This window comes from Musa acuminata, chromosome BXJ3-7, assembly GCF_036884655.1.
Source record: "Musa acuminata AAA Group cultivar baxijiao chromosome BXJ3-7, Cavendish_Baxijiao_AAA, whole genome shotgun sequence".
Lineage (NCBI taxonomy): Eukaryota > Viridiplantae > Streptophyta > Magnoliopsida > Zingiberales > Musaceae > Musa > Musa acuminata.
Window position 1 is genome coordinate 23,157,501 of NC_088355.1, and position 13,257 is coordinate 23,170,757.

General features: G+C 34.0%; 1 protein-coding gene across 2 annotated transcripts in view; it reads left to right on the forward strand.

The window, feature by feature from the left end:
* LOC135642442 (uncharacterized) overlaps positions 1–13,045 on the forward strand; it is a 15,655-nt gene extending 2,610 nt beyond the window's left edge. The window contains exons 4-10 of one of the 2 annotated variants that reach the window (XM_065158591.1): positions 4,821–4,936; positions 6,284–6,343; positions 7,309–7,462; positions 9,805–9,871; positions 11,396–11,467; positions 11,624–11,689; positions 12,816–13,045. In XM_065158591.1, the coding sequence (XP_065014663.1) occupies positions 4,821–4,936; positions 6,284–6,343; positions 7,309–7,462; positions 9,805–9,871; positions 11,396–11,467; positions 11,624–11,689; positions 12,816–12,950 (670 nt within the window). In that variant the 3' untranslated portion in view covers positions 12,951–13,045. Of the gene's footprint in view, positions 1–4,820; positions 4,937–6,283; positions 6,344–7,308; positions 7,463–9,804; positions 9,872–11,395; positions 11,468–11,548; positions 11,690–12,815 lie in introns of those variants that run through there. The other variant, XM_065158592.1, reaches the window with a different exon arrangement.
* Positions 13,046–13,257: the final 212 nt, after the last annotated feature.

The following is a 13,257-nucleotide window of genomic DNA, read 5'->3' on the forward strand; positions in this document are numbered from 1 at the left end:
TATCTTCAAATACAACCTCGTCTTCAGTATCTTGCAAGTTAGCACTCATTTCTCTCACCAACCACTCATTTGAATCATCAATATTTTGTAATGATATTGGATCAATTTTATTTCGTAAATCATGATGAGCCTTTAAAGCTTGAGTATACTTTATGTAAACAAGATCATGTAATCGTTGATGTTTCAACCCATTTCTTCTCTTTGAGTGAATTTGTTATGTCATATTATTTAAAAATATATTAATATGTCTATCTAAATAAATAAATAAATTAAAACAAAAATATTTAGTGATCCTTACATGGTCAAAGACACTCCAGTTTTGCTCATAACCCAAAGCACTACATGTTAAACAAAGTATTTTGATAGTAGATTGCTACAAGTACGGGGTGGAATTTCCAAATAGACTCTACCATTCAGTTGTAAAATTTATTGTTATTATTAGCAATAACATAGTAACATACTATAAATGAAATTAATTATATCAAATTATTAATACCAGGAGATGTAGTTGTTCTGAATCGAATTGTCATTGGAATTCCAAAAAGACCTTCGATATTTTTAAATAGAGATAATTCACGAATAATCTTATCTTGCACTTGAAGGCTTGGAACTAATCTTGTAACGCACTGATATAACCCATCCAAAACTTCTGCATCAAACCTAACAGATTTAATCTTATAAAAGAATTCTGGGTTTAAATAATATCCTGCTGTATGTAAGGGACGATGAAGTTGGCAATTTTATTTTTCGTTAATGATTGTAAAAAATTTATCATATTTTTTTTCTTTTTCATTAAACGACCTTTTAATCATTTCCTTTGCTCTATCCATAGCCTCATAAATATATTCTATTATAGGCTTATTTTTATTATCCACCAATCGAAGGATTTGAACAAGAGAGCTCATTACCTTTAATATATAAACTACATGATTCTAAAAGGATGACATTAAGATGATATCAGTGGCCCTCTTGCCTTTTGCTTCTTTTGCCTATTTACTTGTCACCCATTTCTTAAAGGTAAACGTGTTTCTCAAGTTGTGTTTTTGACGATGCACGCTCTGTAATATCAAGAATGAAGTAGCAAATCGGGTGACATCGTATCTCATCAATTCTTTGTTGTTTGTGAATTCTCTCATCATATTCAAAGCCCCAGCATGATTATAGAGAAATCCTACAACAAAGATTGTCATTTCTAAGGTTTTCTTGATATCAGGGATCTTTTCAATATCCTCCAACATTAAATCAATACAATATGCCGTACATGGAGTCCAATATAGGTGTTGTCTTTTTGTTTCAAGTAATTTACCTGAGACAAAGGAGAATAAAAATGATAAGACTTAAGAGTTTAACATATTTAATTAAAGATAAAGTAATTAAAAAAATAAAAAAGATGAATACTAACAGCTAATACATAGTTGCTTCCATTAACAATTATGACTTGAACGACATTTTTTTCTCTAATTTTTTTCACGAACTTGTCAAGCAAATCATATATCTTGTCTCCAGATTTTACAAAAGATGAAGCATCTATTGACTTTACAAACATGATATCTAAAGAATAGTTAACCATAAAAGTAATTATACTCCTGCATCTCCTGTTGGTCCAAGCATCTGACATAATAGAGTAATTATGTGTTGCCCATGATTCTTTATGATCCTTTAGTAAGTCATTTGTATAATTCAATTCTCTTTTCATTAATGAAACTCGCATCTCATAATAACTTGGAGGTTTTAATCCCACACCATATCTTCCAATAGCTTTAATCATCTCATTAAAAGTGTTTAAATGAGTTGTACTAAGGGGAAGACCAGCCTGATAGAAGAAGCGAGCAATGTGCTGAATTGTTCTTCCTCTTATTTCTTTATCACAAGCATCACTTATATTTGTTTGTCTTAATTTTGAGCCTCCTACTTGCCCTTGTTGTTTCTATGATCCTTAAAACATATATAGATCCATCGGTCTTTTTTTTTACGTTTCATAGTACTCATAACTTCTTTTCCTCTTTTGTAATGAACTTTTTCCCCACATGGGTTGACACTCATAGAATAATCTTCTTCTTCATCCCTGATATGTTAACATTATCATCTGATAAATTCTCATAAGATTCATTCTTTTGTATTTTTTTATTTATTTATATAAGTCAACAACTTTTCTTTTACCTCAGGTGGACACTTCTTGCAAGTTGCAGCATTCTTGAAATTTCTTATTAGATGTTTTGCACGAAAAATGTCACATCTACTAGTTTTATCACAGAAGATGTAAGTCACTACATTAGGATCTTTAGGATTCTTTAGATAATTATACTTCCAAGGAGGATCTCTTTTTGATGCCATTAGAGAATCTATTTAGTTGCTCTGTACACTTGTCATTTATTTGGAAACCCTAACAATAATTTCAAATAAATAAAAATTAGCAGTATTAAAATCAAAATAATATGTTATTAATCTAATAAATAAAAAATATTGTTACTAGTATACTGTTAATATACTGTTAACAATATACTAAGTCGAGTTGATGTGAGAAGAGTGTGAGAAGAGGAAGACCGAGGCTGTTGACTGAGAGCAGTACGAGCAGTGACAACGACGGCAGCGGCGAGCAGTGACAATGGCAGCGGTAGCGGAGAGCAGTGACAGCGGAGAGAGGCAGCGACAATAAAGAGGAAATGTCGATGGCGGAATCGCAAGCAAGGTTAGGGTTGGTGAAGTCGCGAGGGAGGCTGATATCAGTGCTTTAATTGGTTCGATTGAACCAACTAACTCAAATGAGATCGAACCAGACTTAAAACGCTAGTTCGATCGCTTGATTTAACTCGGGCGCTCGCCCGAAGCGCTCGATGCCTGGGCTTGGGTGAGCGCCCAGGCGGCGCCTCTTTGAAGTGCGCCGCTTGGACATTAAACGAGGTGCTCGGGCCTCGCCTTGCCTCACCCGAGCGCCTTTTGAAATCACTGATCATATAGTATAGCCTTTTTTTAATTTTCTTTTACAACTTTTCTCGTCCCTGGTATCTTAAAGCTGCACTAGGTTTTTCTTCTAGCAACACTTCTTAGTCATTAAACTTGATATCATGGTTTTTTTTCTTTTTTCATTAGTACATGGAGATATTTAATTTCTAGCTAGATAATATGATTGTGAGAGAACATTTTCTTTCTTTATTGCTGGAAGCTGTTTAACAATATCTAAAAGTTCCATTTTCTTGATTAAGCGATTCGTGCTCTAGTATTCAGCATCCTTGCATATTTTGTGGTGTCAACTAGTTTGATGAAGGAACTATTGACGACTTAGCATCAAACCATTCTCTAGTACACCCTACAATTTCACCTTTGTGGCTATGTCTTCAATTTTGTCAGTAATTTTTTTACCATAAATCAAGAACAGATCCTGTTGTATGAGTCATCTTTTGTAAATTCTGATCTTCCATTATTAGACACAATGTGTTTCAACAGAGAAAGCTTCACTTCTGTATACTGTCATGTTTGTTGGCATGGGCAATAAATTGGTGCAGGACTAGATAATAATGTAGTTGGAACATCTTGTAGAGACTATTTTTGCTACCATAAGGGTAATAAATGCTTCAAAAATTTTGTTGGATTTTGCAAATCATACGAGAAGCTTAATTGTTGTTGATTTTTGTGAATATCCTTGATAGACATCTACTCTAAAGGCAAATCAATTGGTAAATCTACAGTATCCTGAGTTCTTGACAAACACAAAACAAGTATGCTGTATGCTTGACTTTAGAATCATTTTGAGGAGATTTTGTCCATTCAGATCCTCTAGGACATCTCAATGGTCTAAAGAGAGCTTAGTGAATATGGGGAGGCTGTACAAATATTTGCAACCATTACAGATTGCTTGATGATATAAACTGTTCATGCTAAATAATTCTTAAAAGATAATATGGCAAAATGGTCATCATGGGATCTTCATGACCGATGTGGACTAAAATTTTGTTTAGAGATAAATTCCAAGTGTTCAAATATTAGTTGGAGGTGGTGTCCACTCATTTATTATTTTCTTTTAGTGCTACTAAGTGATGCTGGTGCGGATGTAGGTACCATACCAGTCCCACAAGATGTCAAAGAAAATGTTCAACTGAGTTAAACCTTGATACTGTATCCAATTAAAAAAAAAAGCAAAATAAGCAGTCTGAAGCAGCAAGCAATCTAGTCACTCTGTTGTAAAAATACCTATTCTTTAGCTAGTCAAGTATGCTGCTTTTTAAGATTCATCAGTGGCTTCTACTAAGTTGCTAGTTAATATAGAAATTGACTTGAATGGCAAGTGCTATGTCAGTACTGTTGAGATCTTTTGTCAATTTTTGCAAATTTATTTTTCCTCTTGTTGTTGACTTCATTTTTCTGTTTTCTTATGGTGTTTATCAATTTATACTAACTGAACGCTTGGTCCATAAGTTTTTGGTGTATTGACAAGTTCCTTCGATTTTTGTAAGCATATACAGTCATAATCAGTATAACTATGAAATCTCTTATTTGCTAAAATTTGGTTTGCTGCTTCTGTTCAAGTTATTTTACTGCTAGCTTTTTAGGGCCTTCTAAGATAAGTGGATGACTTTTAATGTGTTACAAATTCATAAAGTTACACTGCTACTGTACCTCCTAGTAGCATGTTGACTATTGTTCTTAGCCTTTGGGATTTTATGGACTATGGTGTGCACCTTTTGTTACATATTATATTTTTGTATTTCTTCCAGAAGTATTTTGAGGCAATCAGTACTCATATAAAGAAGCCCTGTTCCTTTTGGACTTGAAGCTCCTGGTGATAGATAAATGACCAAATTCAGCCTTTTCTTCTCTTTCAGTGTCCAAAATCTACCTGTATCCTATGCAGTTTTACTGAACTTTGCAACCCCAATAATGGCATCAATTGGAGCAATGATCATTTTACAGGAGAAGTTATCTCTTTCACATATTGGAGGTACAATTGGAAACAATGTCACTTCTGTTCATATATGCTCTTTTGTTTGTTAGGACATGGATAAAGTAGTTTCTGTGCTTCTGGGACTTGCGGGGGTTGTTTGGTTGTTAGCCATATTCTCTAAATCATTTGTTGCAATTTGTCTTTTCCAGAGAACTTATGTATTACACAGTAAAGCATAACCTAAAAAATGATTTATGGGTCATGTTCTGGTTTTGCAAGCCAAGAGCAATAGAAGCAGGTTTGAATGAATTGAATCATATAATTACTTCATGAACATTAAACTGATCATAGCAATGCTGTCTTGATAAATCTGCTGAAATAAAGAACAACTTTCACATTAGTTGATGAGTTGGAATTAGTTCACTAAGATGTTTTCAAAAGACCCTTTAGTTAAACTTTTCTTTGTTTGTGCTTCATGCTGTGTGCTATGTTTTCTGATAACGTCACCTAACTATGTTCAATTTTTTTGCTGAAATCTCTATAGGTATATATCAAACTATTACTCTAAGAATAGTCGAGTCTTTTGTCCATCCTTTGGTGATTGCCAAGTGGTCAAGGAATAAGTAGGGCCATTGAATTAGTGGATTGGCAGTGTGCAAAATTTTCCTTTATTTCCCTCCCCTTCTTTTTTCTCTTCCCCACTTGTTTTTACGTTGCCCATTCAATTTTCTTACTCTAGGAAAAGCCCCTGAAACCAATCTAGCTATTCACTCTTTCCTAAGGAATATATTCAATCTTGCAGATTGTGGACAGTATAGATATTTATTGTTTGATTCTCTGGTCTTTCACTTTTCTTTAACAATATGCACTCTCTGTTGCATTACTTTAACTAAAGCTGAAAGTTGATCTAAGGCCTCATTGCCAGTTATTTTTCTTTTAAAATCAGCATGCATTTTATGATTTATTTCTTTCTTGTATATGTTAAATACCTGTTCTTGATACTATAGAATGGATTGATGATTGCGATGCTAGCCAGTGCCTAGGAAGTGTAAAGGTCAAGGTATGCTGTATTGTTAGTTTAAAAACCGGAATGGTCATCAACCCAGCTGAGCTTGTGGTCATTGAGTCACTGGTTAGACCACAGTGGGTCATACTCTTACCACATTCCAAAACTTGGCACAGAACTGCTTCCTCTCTCTCTCTCAACAAAAAAAAGGGGGGTTTTCTTGTTTGATCTGGAGCGTTTCATTTTTCTTACTAATCTTGCTTCCATTAACTTGTTACCATGTCAGAATTCTGTTATTTTGACTCTTATACATTGAAGTTTTAGCATCTTCGGCAAAATTCTGTTATTTTGACTCTTAAAAAATAATGGGAAGTTGTTTTTGTCTGTTTGTACATCAGGTTTAACTTGCAGTTTTATTGGTCTCCTGTTGATTCTGCAACCTATTCTTCTTTCAAAAGGTATTATTTTTTATCGGATATTGTTGTATTCTTATGTGAGTGATATTCTTTACATTGCAAAATACTTGCTAATGAAGTATTAATGTTTGTATATCTTTTTCATAACTTTCTTTTTTTGACCTTTTCTCTTCGTTACTTATATAGTTTATCTCATTTTAGTGGTTCCTGTTATAATATGATCTCTTCTAGGGTATAGATTGTGTAAGAATGAGATTGCTTCTAGGGTATTTACTATTTATTCTATGTGAGAAGAATTATCTAAGGGCAAGTGTATTTGGTTGAATGCTATTGATAGCTAACGAGTTGGTTAAAGGCAGAAAGAAAGTGAGATTAGATTTATTATATTCTTCCTGTCCTCAAATATTTCTTCGGTTTAATAGAGGATCTGATTGTTGCTCATCAATGAGAGATATTGGATCAAGTTTAATTTGTGCCATAGCAATTCTAGTTATGGATTCATATGTGAAGCCTGGAACAACACTTGAATTGTGGTTGTCATGCCTTTTTATCTTGACCTGACAAGAGGCCTACCATTATCCTCTAAAACTGTTACATGAAGTTTAGTTTAAGTGACCTATCTGTAGATTTCCACACTAAGCTGATCCACATTGTGATTAGTATGTTCTTGCAAACCATCTGCCCTACAAATTGAGTTTACCAAGAACATTTATGCTTAGACTTGAAAGTAATATCAAAACCAAATCTCTTTTAGTATTTTGGTTGTTCTTGTTACATCATGTTTCTTCCATTAATTGGAAACCATCTTCATTTGCTACCGACCTACCTTAGTTTGGGCAATTAGTCCATTCTATTCAGCTATTGTTCTATGTTTCTACATCTACCATCTGGATAAAATAATATTTTTAATGCTTTGCTTTTATTACATCATACTGTAACTACGCCTAGTAGTAAAGAAGGATTGCCTTTATTTTTCTTCTGCAAATTTTGATGTTTAACATATGCAGGGAGTTTGACTGAGACTTTTCAGATGGACACTGTTGTCACTGATAGAGGAAAGGATGTTATTTTCTCTATTTTTGTTGGTATATTTTCAACAATTCTGGGTGGAGTTAGCTACTGTCTCATACGTGCTGGTGCCATGGCATCTGATCAACCTGTGTATGTATTCGGCCTGATAATATTTAGAGTTTCAAGTGCTCATTAATCTTTATGTTTAATGCATTTTTTATTTTTATTTTTATATCTGAAGCATTAATCAACTACAATATTTGAGTGTCGCTTGGTGCACATATTTGCATGAAAGAATTTGCTGTCTTGTAAATGAATGTTAACTTCTTGCAAGGACCTTCAATGAAGGAAAGAAATGATTCAATATTAAATCAGATACACAAGTGGTTTTATGCAGCCTATGTGTTTTTGGTAATGTTGCAAGCAAAATAATGAGCAAAAGAGAAAACATGCAAGTAGAAAAAGAAAATAATGCTAGTCAATGTTAATTTCCTGACCTAGACACTTGTTTATAATTAAATACAAGTGTTGGAACTTGGAAATTGGAAAATAGCAGGTAGAATCAAGGATTGTTGTGCCGATCAACAGTGATTGAAGTATACCATGCTAAAATCTAGAAATACATCAATACATGCCATAGGTTGAGTCTCTGACATATGGCCAGGCCAATTTTTGTCCTGTGTACTTAACAAAATTGTATTATGCTAGAAAGTTACAATTTCTCCCATGTTACAGTATGATAATCCTTTGGTTTAACTACAACAAAGTAAGAAACTTGCATTAGTTATGTTCTGTAAATTGCTAACCTGATAGTAATCCATTTCATAGACACCTTAAGAGAGTTTCATAGCTGAAGTCAAATAATTCTAATTTGTAAACTATTCACAATCTGTTCTTACAAAGATTATCCATACCGCATTGATATGGAAGCATCAAGGGAAAAAAATCTGTATTTGTTCATGATCCTTTATGGAAAATCTAATAAAAAGAACTTGTTTGTTACTTTCAGTTGTTCGCTGACAATGTCACAACATGGTCTGATGGGATAATCTGAATCGCTGACCCAAAACGGTTATGCCCAACTTAACAGTATTATTACCTATCAAACTCTTTATGAGTCAAATCAAATATTTACTCACAACCAATGTGGAACTAAACTGGGGTATTATAGACAATGCTCCATGAATAAACAGGTTTTAAATGCGAAGTAATTTAACAAGCTTTCCTAAGTTTTTTTTTTCCTTTTTAAAGGAATCTCTTGAATAAAACATCATGCTATGAATTTTAGCCCTATAATCAGCTAACTAATTAGAGATGTTCTGGTTTTCCCTGTACTTGTGCTTCCTTTGGTTTCATCCTCATTGCTACTAGTAAACAGCCATGTGATATGTTGATCCTATGTGATGGGATTCAGATATACTTCCTCTTGTAAATCTCCATACCAGTGGGCACCAATTATCTAAATTATAGGTGCCAAAGTTGGTAGGACAAGTGAAAATAACTTTGTGTGAATACTAAATACCCAAAAGTAAATACTCTTCTATTCTCTGCAATATTAGAGGATTTTGTTGTCATGGTTATGAATCCATGTTCATATTTCGTAAATTAAAATTTTACATCCTCTACATGGTTCTATTTCTTTGCCAGAAGATTAGTTTTTTGCGAAAATGTTTTCATATCCAAATTTTTTGCACTTTGTGGGCCATATGATTGAGCTGAATGTACACTATCACATCATTTTGATGCTTGATGCAACATAGAAAAACTTTTACATGTTAAAGCAATGATGCATTTGTGACCCAGAAATTTGTTCATATTGATTTAATGTTGATGCAACATTTTTTCACTAAATTAATATTCTGCAAAATTTTGTTGCATTTCATGACCTTAAATATAATAATGTGTGGCAAATGTTATGTCTAACTGTATCTTGCCACCTTGAGGAAAAGCCCCTAACTGTTTACATCAAGCACTGCTGCCCACAAGAATGTGAAGAAAGGGAAATGAAAACAAGCTTACTAACATATATAATTTAGAAATATGGTGTCACTTGCATGAGGACTGCACATATTACCTTGAGCAACCATTCCTTGTAACTTTTGTGATGTGGTTGGGTCTCAAAGTGTGAGACTGGGTCTGGTCTAACTCAAAAGACCTTTTCAAATGTCACGTAGAGATGGTCTGATGGTTTTAGATAATGTATGCTTTGCATAATAATCCTAGTCCTGTGTCCCACCACTAAATACTGCCAGATATAGGCTGTACATAATGGCATTCAAATCTTTGATTTTATTTATTTTGTCCTTTTTGCATTCCCAATCAACTAGGTATTAGTTACCTTCTTAACACTGTCATTGTGATGTTTAATCTATTCATTGTTACTGTTACATTGGGCCATAGATTGTGAAACTTAACCCAAATGAAAATTAGTTACAATGTTAGTGCATTTGAATGAAATGATCATTCTTGATAAAATTCATCACTTGTCACAGGTATACAGTTTTTTCATTTGCGATACTTGCTTGTCCTCTCTCAGCCATATGCATTTTGATATTTCAGGTATAGACAGCAAATATTTTCTGCTTTTAGAATACTAGTCATTGTACTATATTTTAATTAAAAACACCTGGTGTTTGGTTTCCACGTTTGAGCAATATAGTTAACTGGTACTTTGTTGAGAGTTGTGAAGTAATGATGCACAATAAATGATTTTCAATTGGTGTTGATGTTTTGGTGTTCTATATAATAGGTCAGCTGCATGACTTACGCTTCATTCTTTGTGATCTGTTTACTTTGTTTTTTGGTTATACATTTAAGCTAATCATTTTTGAGTTAAAAGTTTGAATATTTCAGGATTTATCCTAGCCCTGAAATAAACTGGTTATCTTGCAACGTCTGAATTATCTGCCTACCGTGTCCTTACTGCACAGGAGTGCTTTTCTCCCCATACACATAACTCGGAACTTCATTCTGTTGATTCATGAGTTTTAATAGATGCTACCTAATTCTGAAAGCTCAGCTTGGCTGATTGTGACTGGCTTTAGGTAAGTGGTTGGTGAATAGGCATAGAAAAGGGCAGACCACCAGTTGATTATCATTAGTTAACTTAATACTTCAACAAGCTTTTGATTCTTCCATTTTTATTTGCAGAATTTTTTAAATTATTTAATAACTTGCTGATGAAAAGTCCTTTCAAAATATTTAACGATTTATAATGAACATGTAAGCAAAAGAATAATCAGCAACGAAATGGATTACATTCTCAACATGTAATTTTTGGGTTAGATAAAATTAGATCAAAGGGGAGTGCTGAACTTCATTGTGGTCCATAATGATGGAATTGTGGTGGAGTTCTAGTCTTGATGAAGGAGCTTCAGGGTTCACTCAAAACTAATTTTTAATATCTTCTTCCATTTAAGCACTAGATACAAGGAGATTATTGTGCTCCATGCACACACAGGCAGTCGAGCACATACAGGTTGATAATTTCTGTACATATTTACATGTGATAGTCAACATAAAGCATGTCTCACTGTCTTGAGGCATGTTCATCATCCTGCCGGTAAACCTGGTGCACAGAGAATCATTCTCAGAAAACTTTGCACAACTTTTTATCTTCTGCTGTGCTAGAATGCCACTGTACAACCAGGTTGTGAAATCTAATCTATTTTTGCTGATATACTATTTAATGAGTTAGTAAGGTGCACAGAGAGTCATTCTCAGAAAACTTTGTACAACTTTTATCTTCTGCTGTGCTAGACTACCACTGTACAACCAGGTGGAGAAATCTAAGCTATTTTTGCTGATATACTATTTAATGAGTTAGTAAGGTGCACAGAGAATCATTCTCAGAAAACTTTGCACGACTTTTTATCTTCTGCTGTGCTAGACTGCCATTGTACAACCAGGTGGAGAAATCTAAGCTATTTTTGCTGATATACTATTTAATGAGTTAGTATCTTTCTAGTTAGTTTTTTTTCAGTGCTTCCTATAAGCATGTTCTACCTACCTGATTAGCAGGCTTGTTAACCCAACATATTAGTTACTAATTGTACTTTCTTTCTAATTATACTCCAATCACAGGAATTTGTTCTTCCTAATCTTTTCACTTTTCTTCTGATGATGGTGCTAGGTGTATTAGCATTCTACGCTGAGGTATGAGCTATGATTTCTGGGTCAAGTTCTGTTTCTCATGCATTTTGAGATTTTTTTTTCTTCTTCTTTTTGGAAGTTCAGATACATCCTTGAATTGATCTCCATGTAAGCAACAGCAAAAGCAGATACAGTCTGATAGTATTCAATATTTCACAGATCCTTTTGGCACGTGGACTTCAGCTCGAGAGGATTGCCAAAGTCACAAACATTCAGTACATAAAGGTTATCATCTGCTGCACTTTGTAGTTATTGGAGAAGAATTTTGACTTTTGATATATGGTCATATCTGGATGATGCGTAGTCTTGTATATATATACACATAAGTTAACTCACACTCCAAATGAAACTTGATTCCAATTTAGTATGCACAATAAATAGTGGTAGTAAGCTGGCATTTAGATGTATGATTTTTTCTACCACATTAGACAATGACAAGACAAAGCCAGTAATATCTTATTCGCTTATTAATAAACTACTTACATTGTTCGTTTTGGTTAGGACTCATACAATTGGCTCAATTTATGACTTGTAATTGATTAATATCTCAGTTTATTATACTGTTTTGGAAGTTGTATTGACTTTGTAAAGTTGTAAGTTATCAGAGGTCAACAACACTTTCTTTGTTTCCCGTAGCCTGTCTCTTTGAACCGTTATATAAGTAAACTTAGGAAGGATGATCACACATCTGCAGCAAGTTGGCCTCTTTTTTTTCTTTTTAACGCTTCCTCTTCAACCATAAGGTTGTTTTTCTTCCAGAAGCAAAGATGCAAAAAAATATGGTATGCTATATGGAAATCTTGAAACATGTGTTGACCTTTCGGTCCTCTAGTTTCCTAGTCCCTCTCAACAACTGGAACACTGATCTACATCTCCATCTACTCTGTTTACATTAAGTTGGGATCACACAACACTTCCTACCACTTACATTGCTTTGATCTATTTTTGGTGAGCCTCCCCTGCTAGTATTGGAACCAGGGGTGAAGTGAATATTTAGGTTTAGGAGGCACAACACTAAACTGATGTCCTGTTAAAAAAGAAGTAATTCAGAAGTTTCAGTCTATGTTGGACGAAGCTTCTTACTAATTAGAGAATGGAGGTGATTGAAACAATAATCACTTGATGTCAAGAGTTGGTGACTAATTTCTTATCTCAACTATTGAGCAGTAATCCTGCTCATGATTCATGATACAGTGGTATAAATGCCAACTGGCCAACAGTAATTTGTGCCAAACTTAAAGGAAGTTGAATGTTTTGATTTGCTTTTTTTTTAAATTGATGTATCTAATAAAAATTACAATTTCTCAAGTTTTATTCTCCTTGAAATGAGTTTTGAGCATCTCAATTTCAGGTGCTCTTATGGCAGCTGTGGAGCATGACCTTCTTGGGTGCTGCTCCATCATCTTATAAACTCATTGGATGTTTGCTCATTTTAGCATCGGTCTGCGGCACCGCTTATATGGGACCCGAGAAAGAAAACGAATGATTGAGGCTGCGTCAATTTAGAAGTTCAGTCGAATCTCTGTAATCAACCATTCTTCTCATACTGAAGCCTTCAAATATATATGCTGGTCTAAGATGTGTTTGATGCATCATCTTATAGGAATGCTTAGCAAGGCGCAAGATGCAGTGTTTATATATATATATATATATATATATATATATATATATCCTGCTTCCGCCAAACGGTCACGGAGTTTACAGGTACTGCTTAACCAAATTACTTGGTTAAACCTGTTATTTGTTGCATATCAACCTCATTGCATCACATAGATGATAGCCTACGATGATGA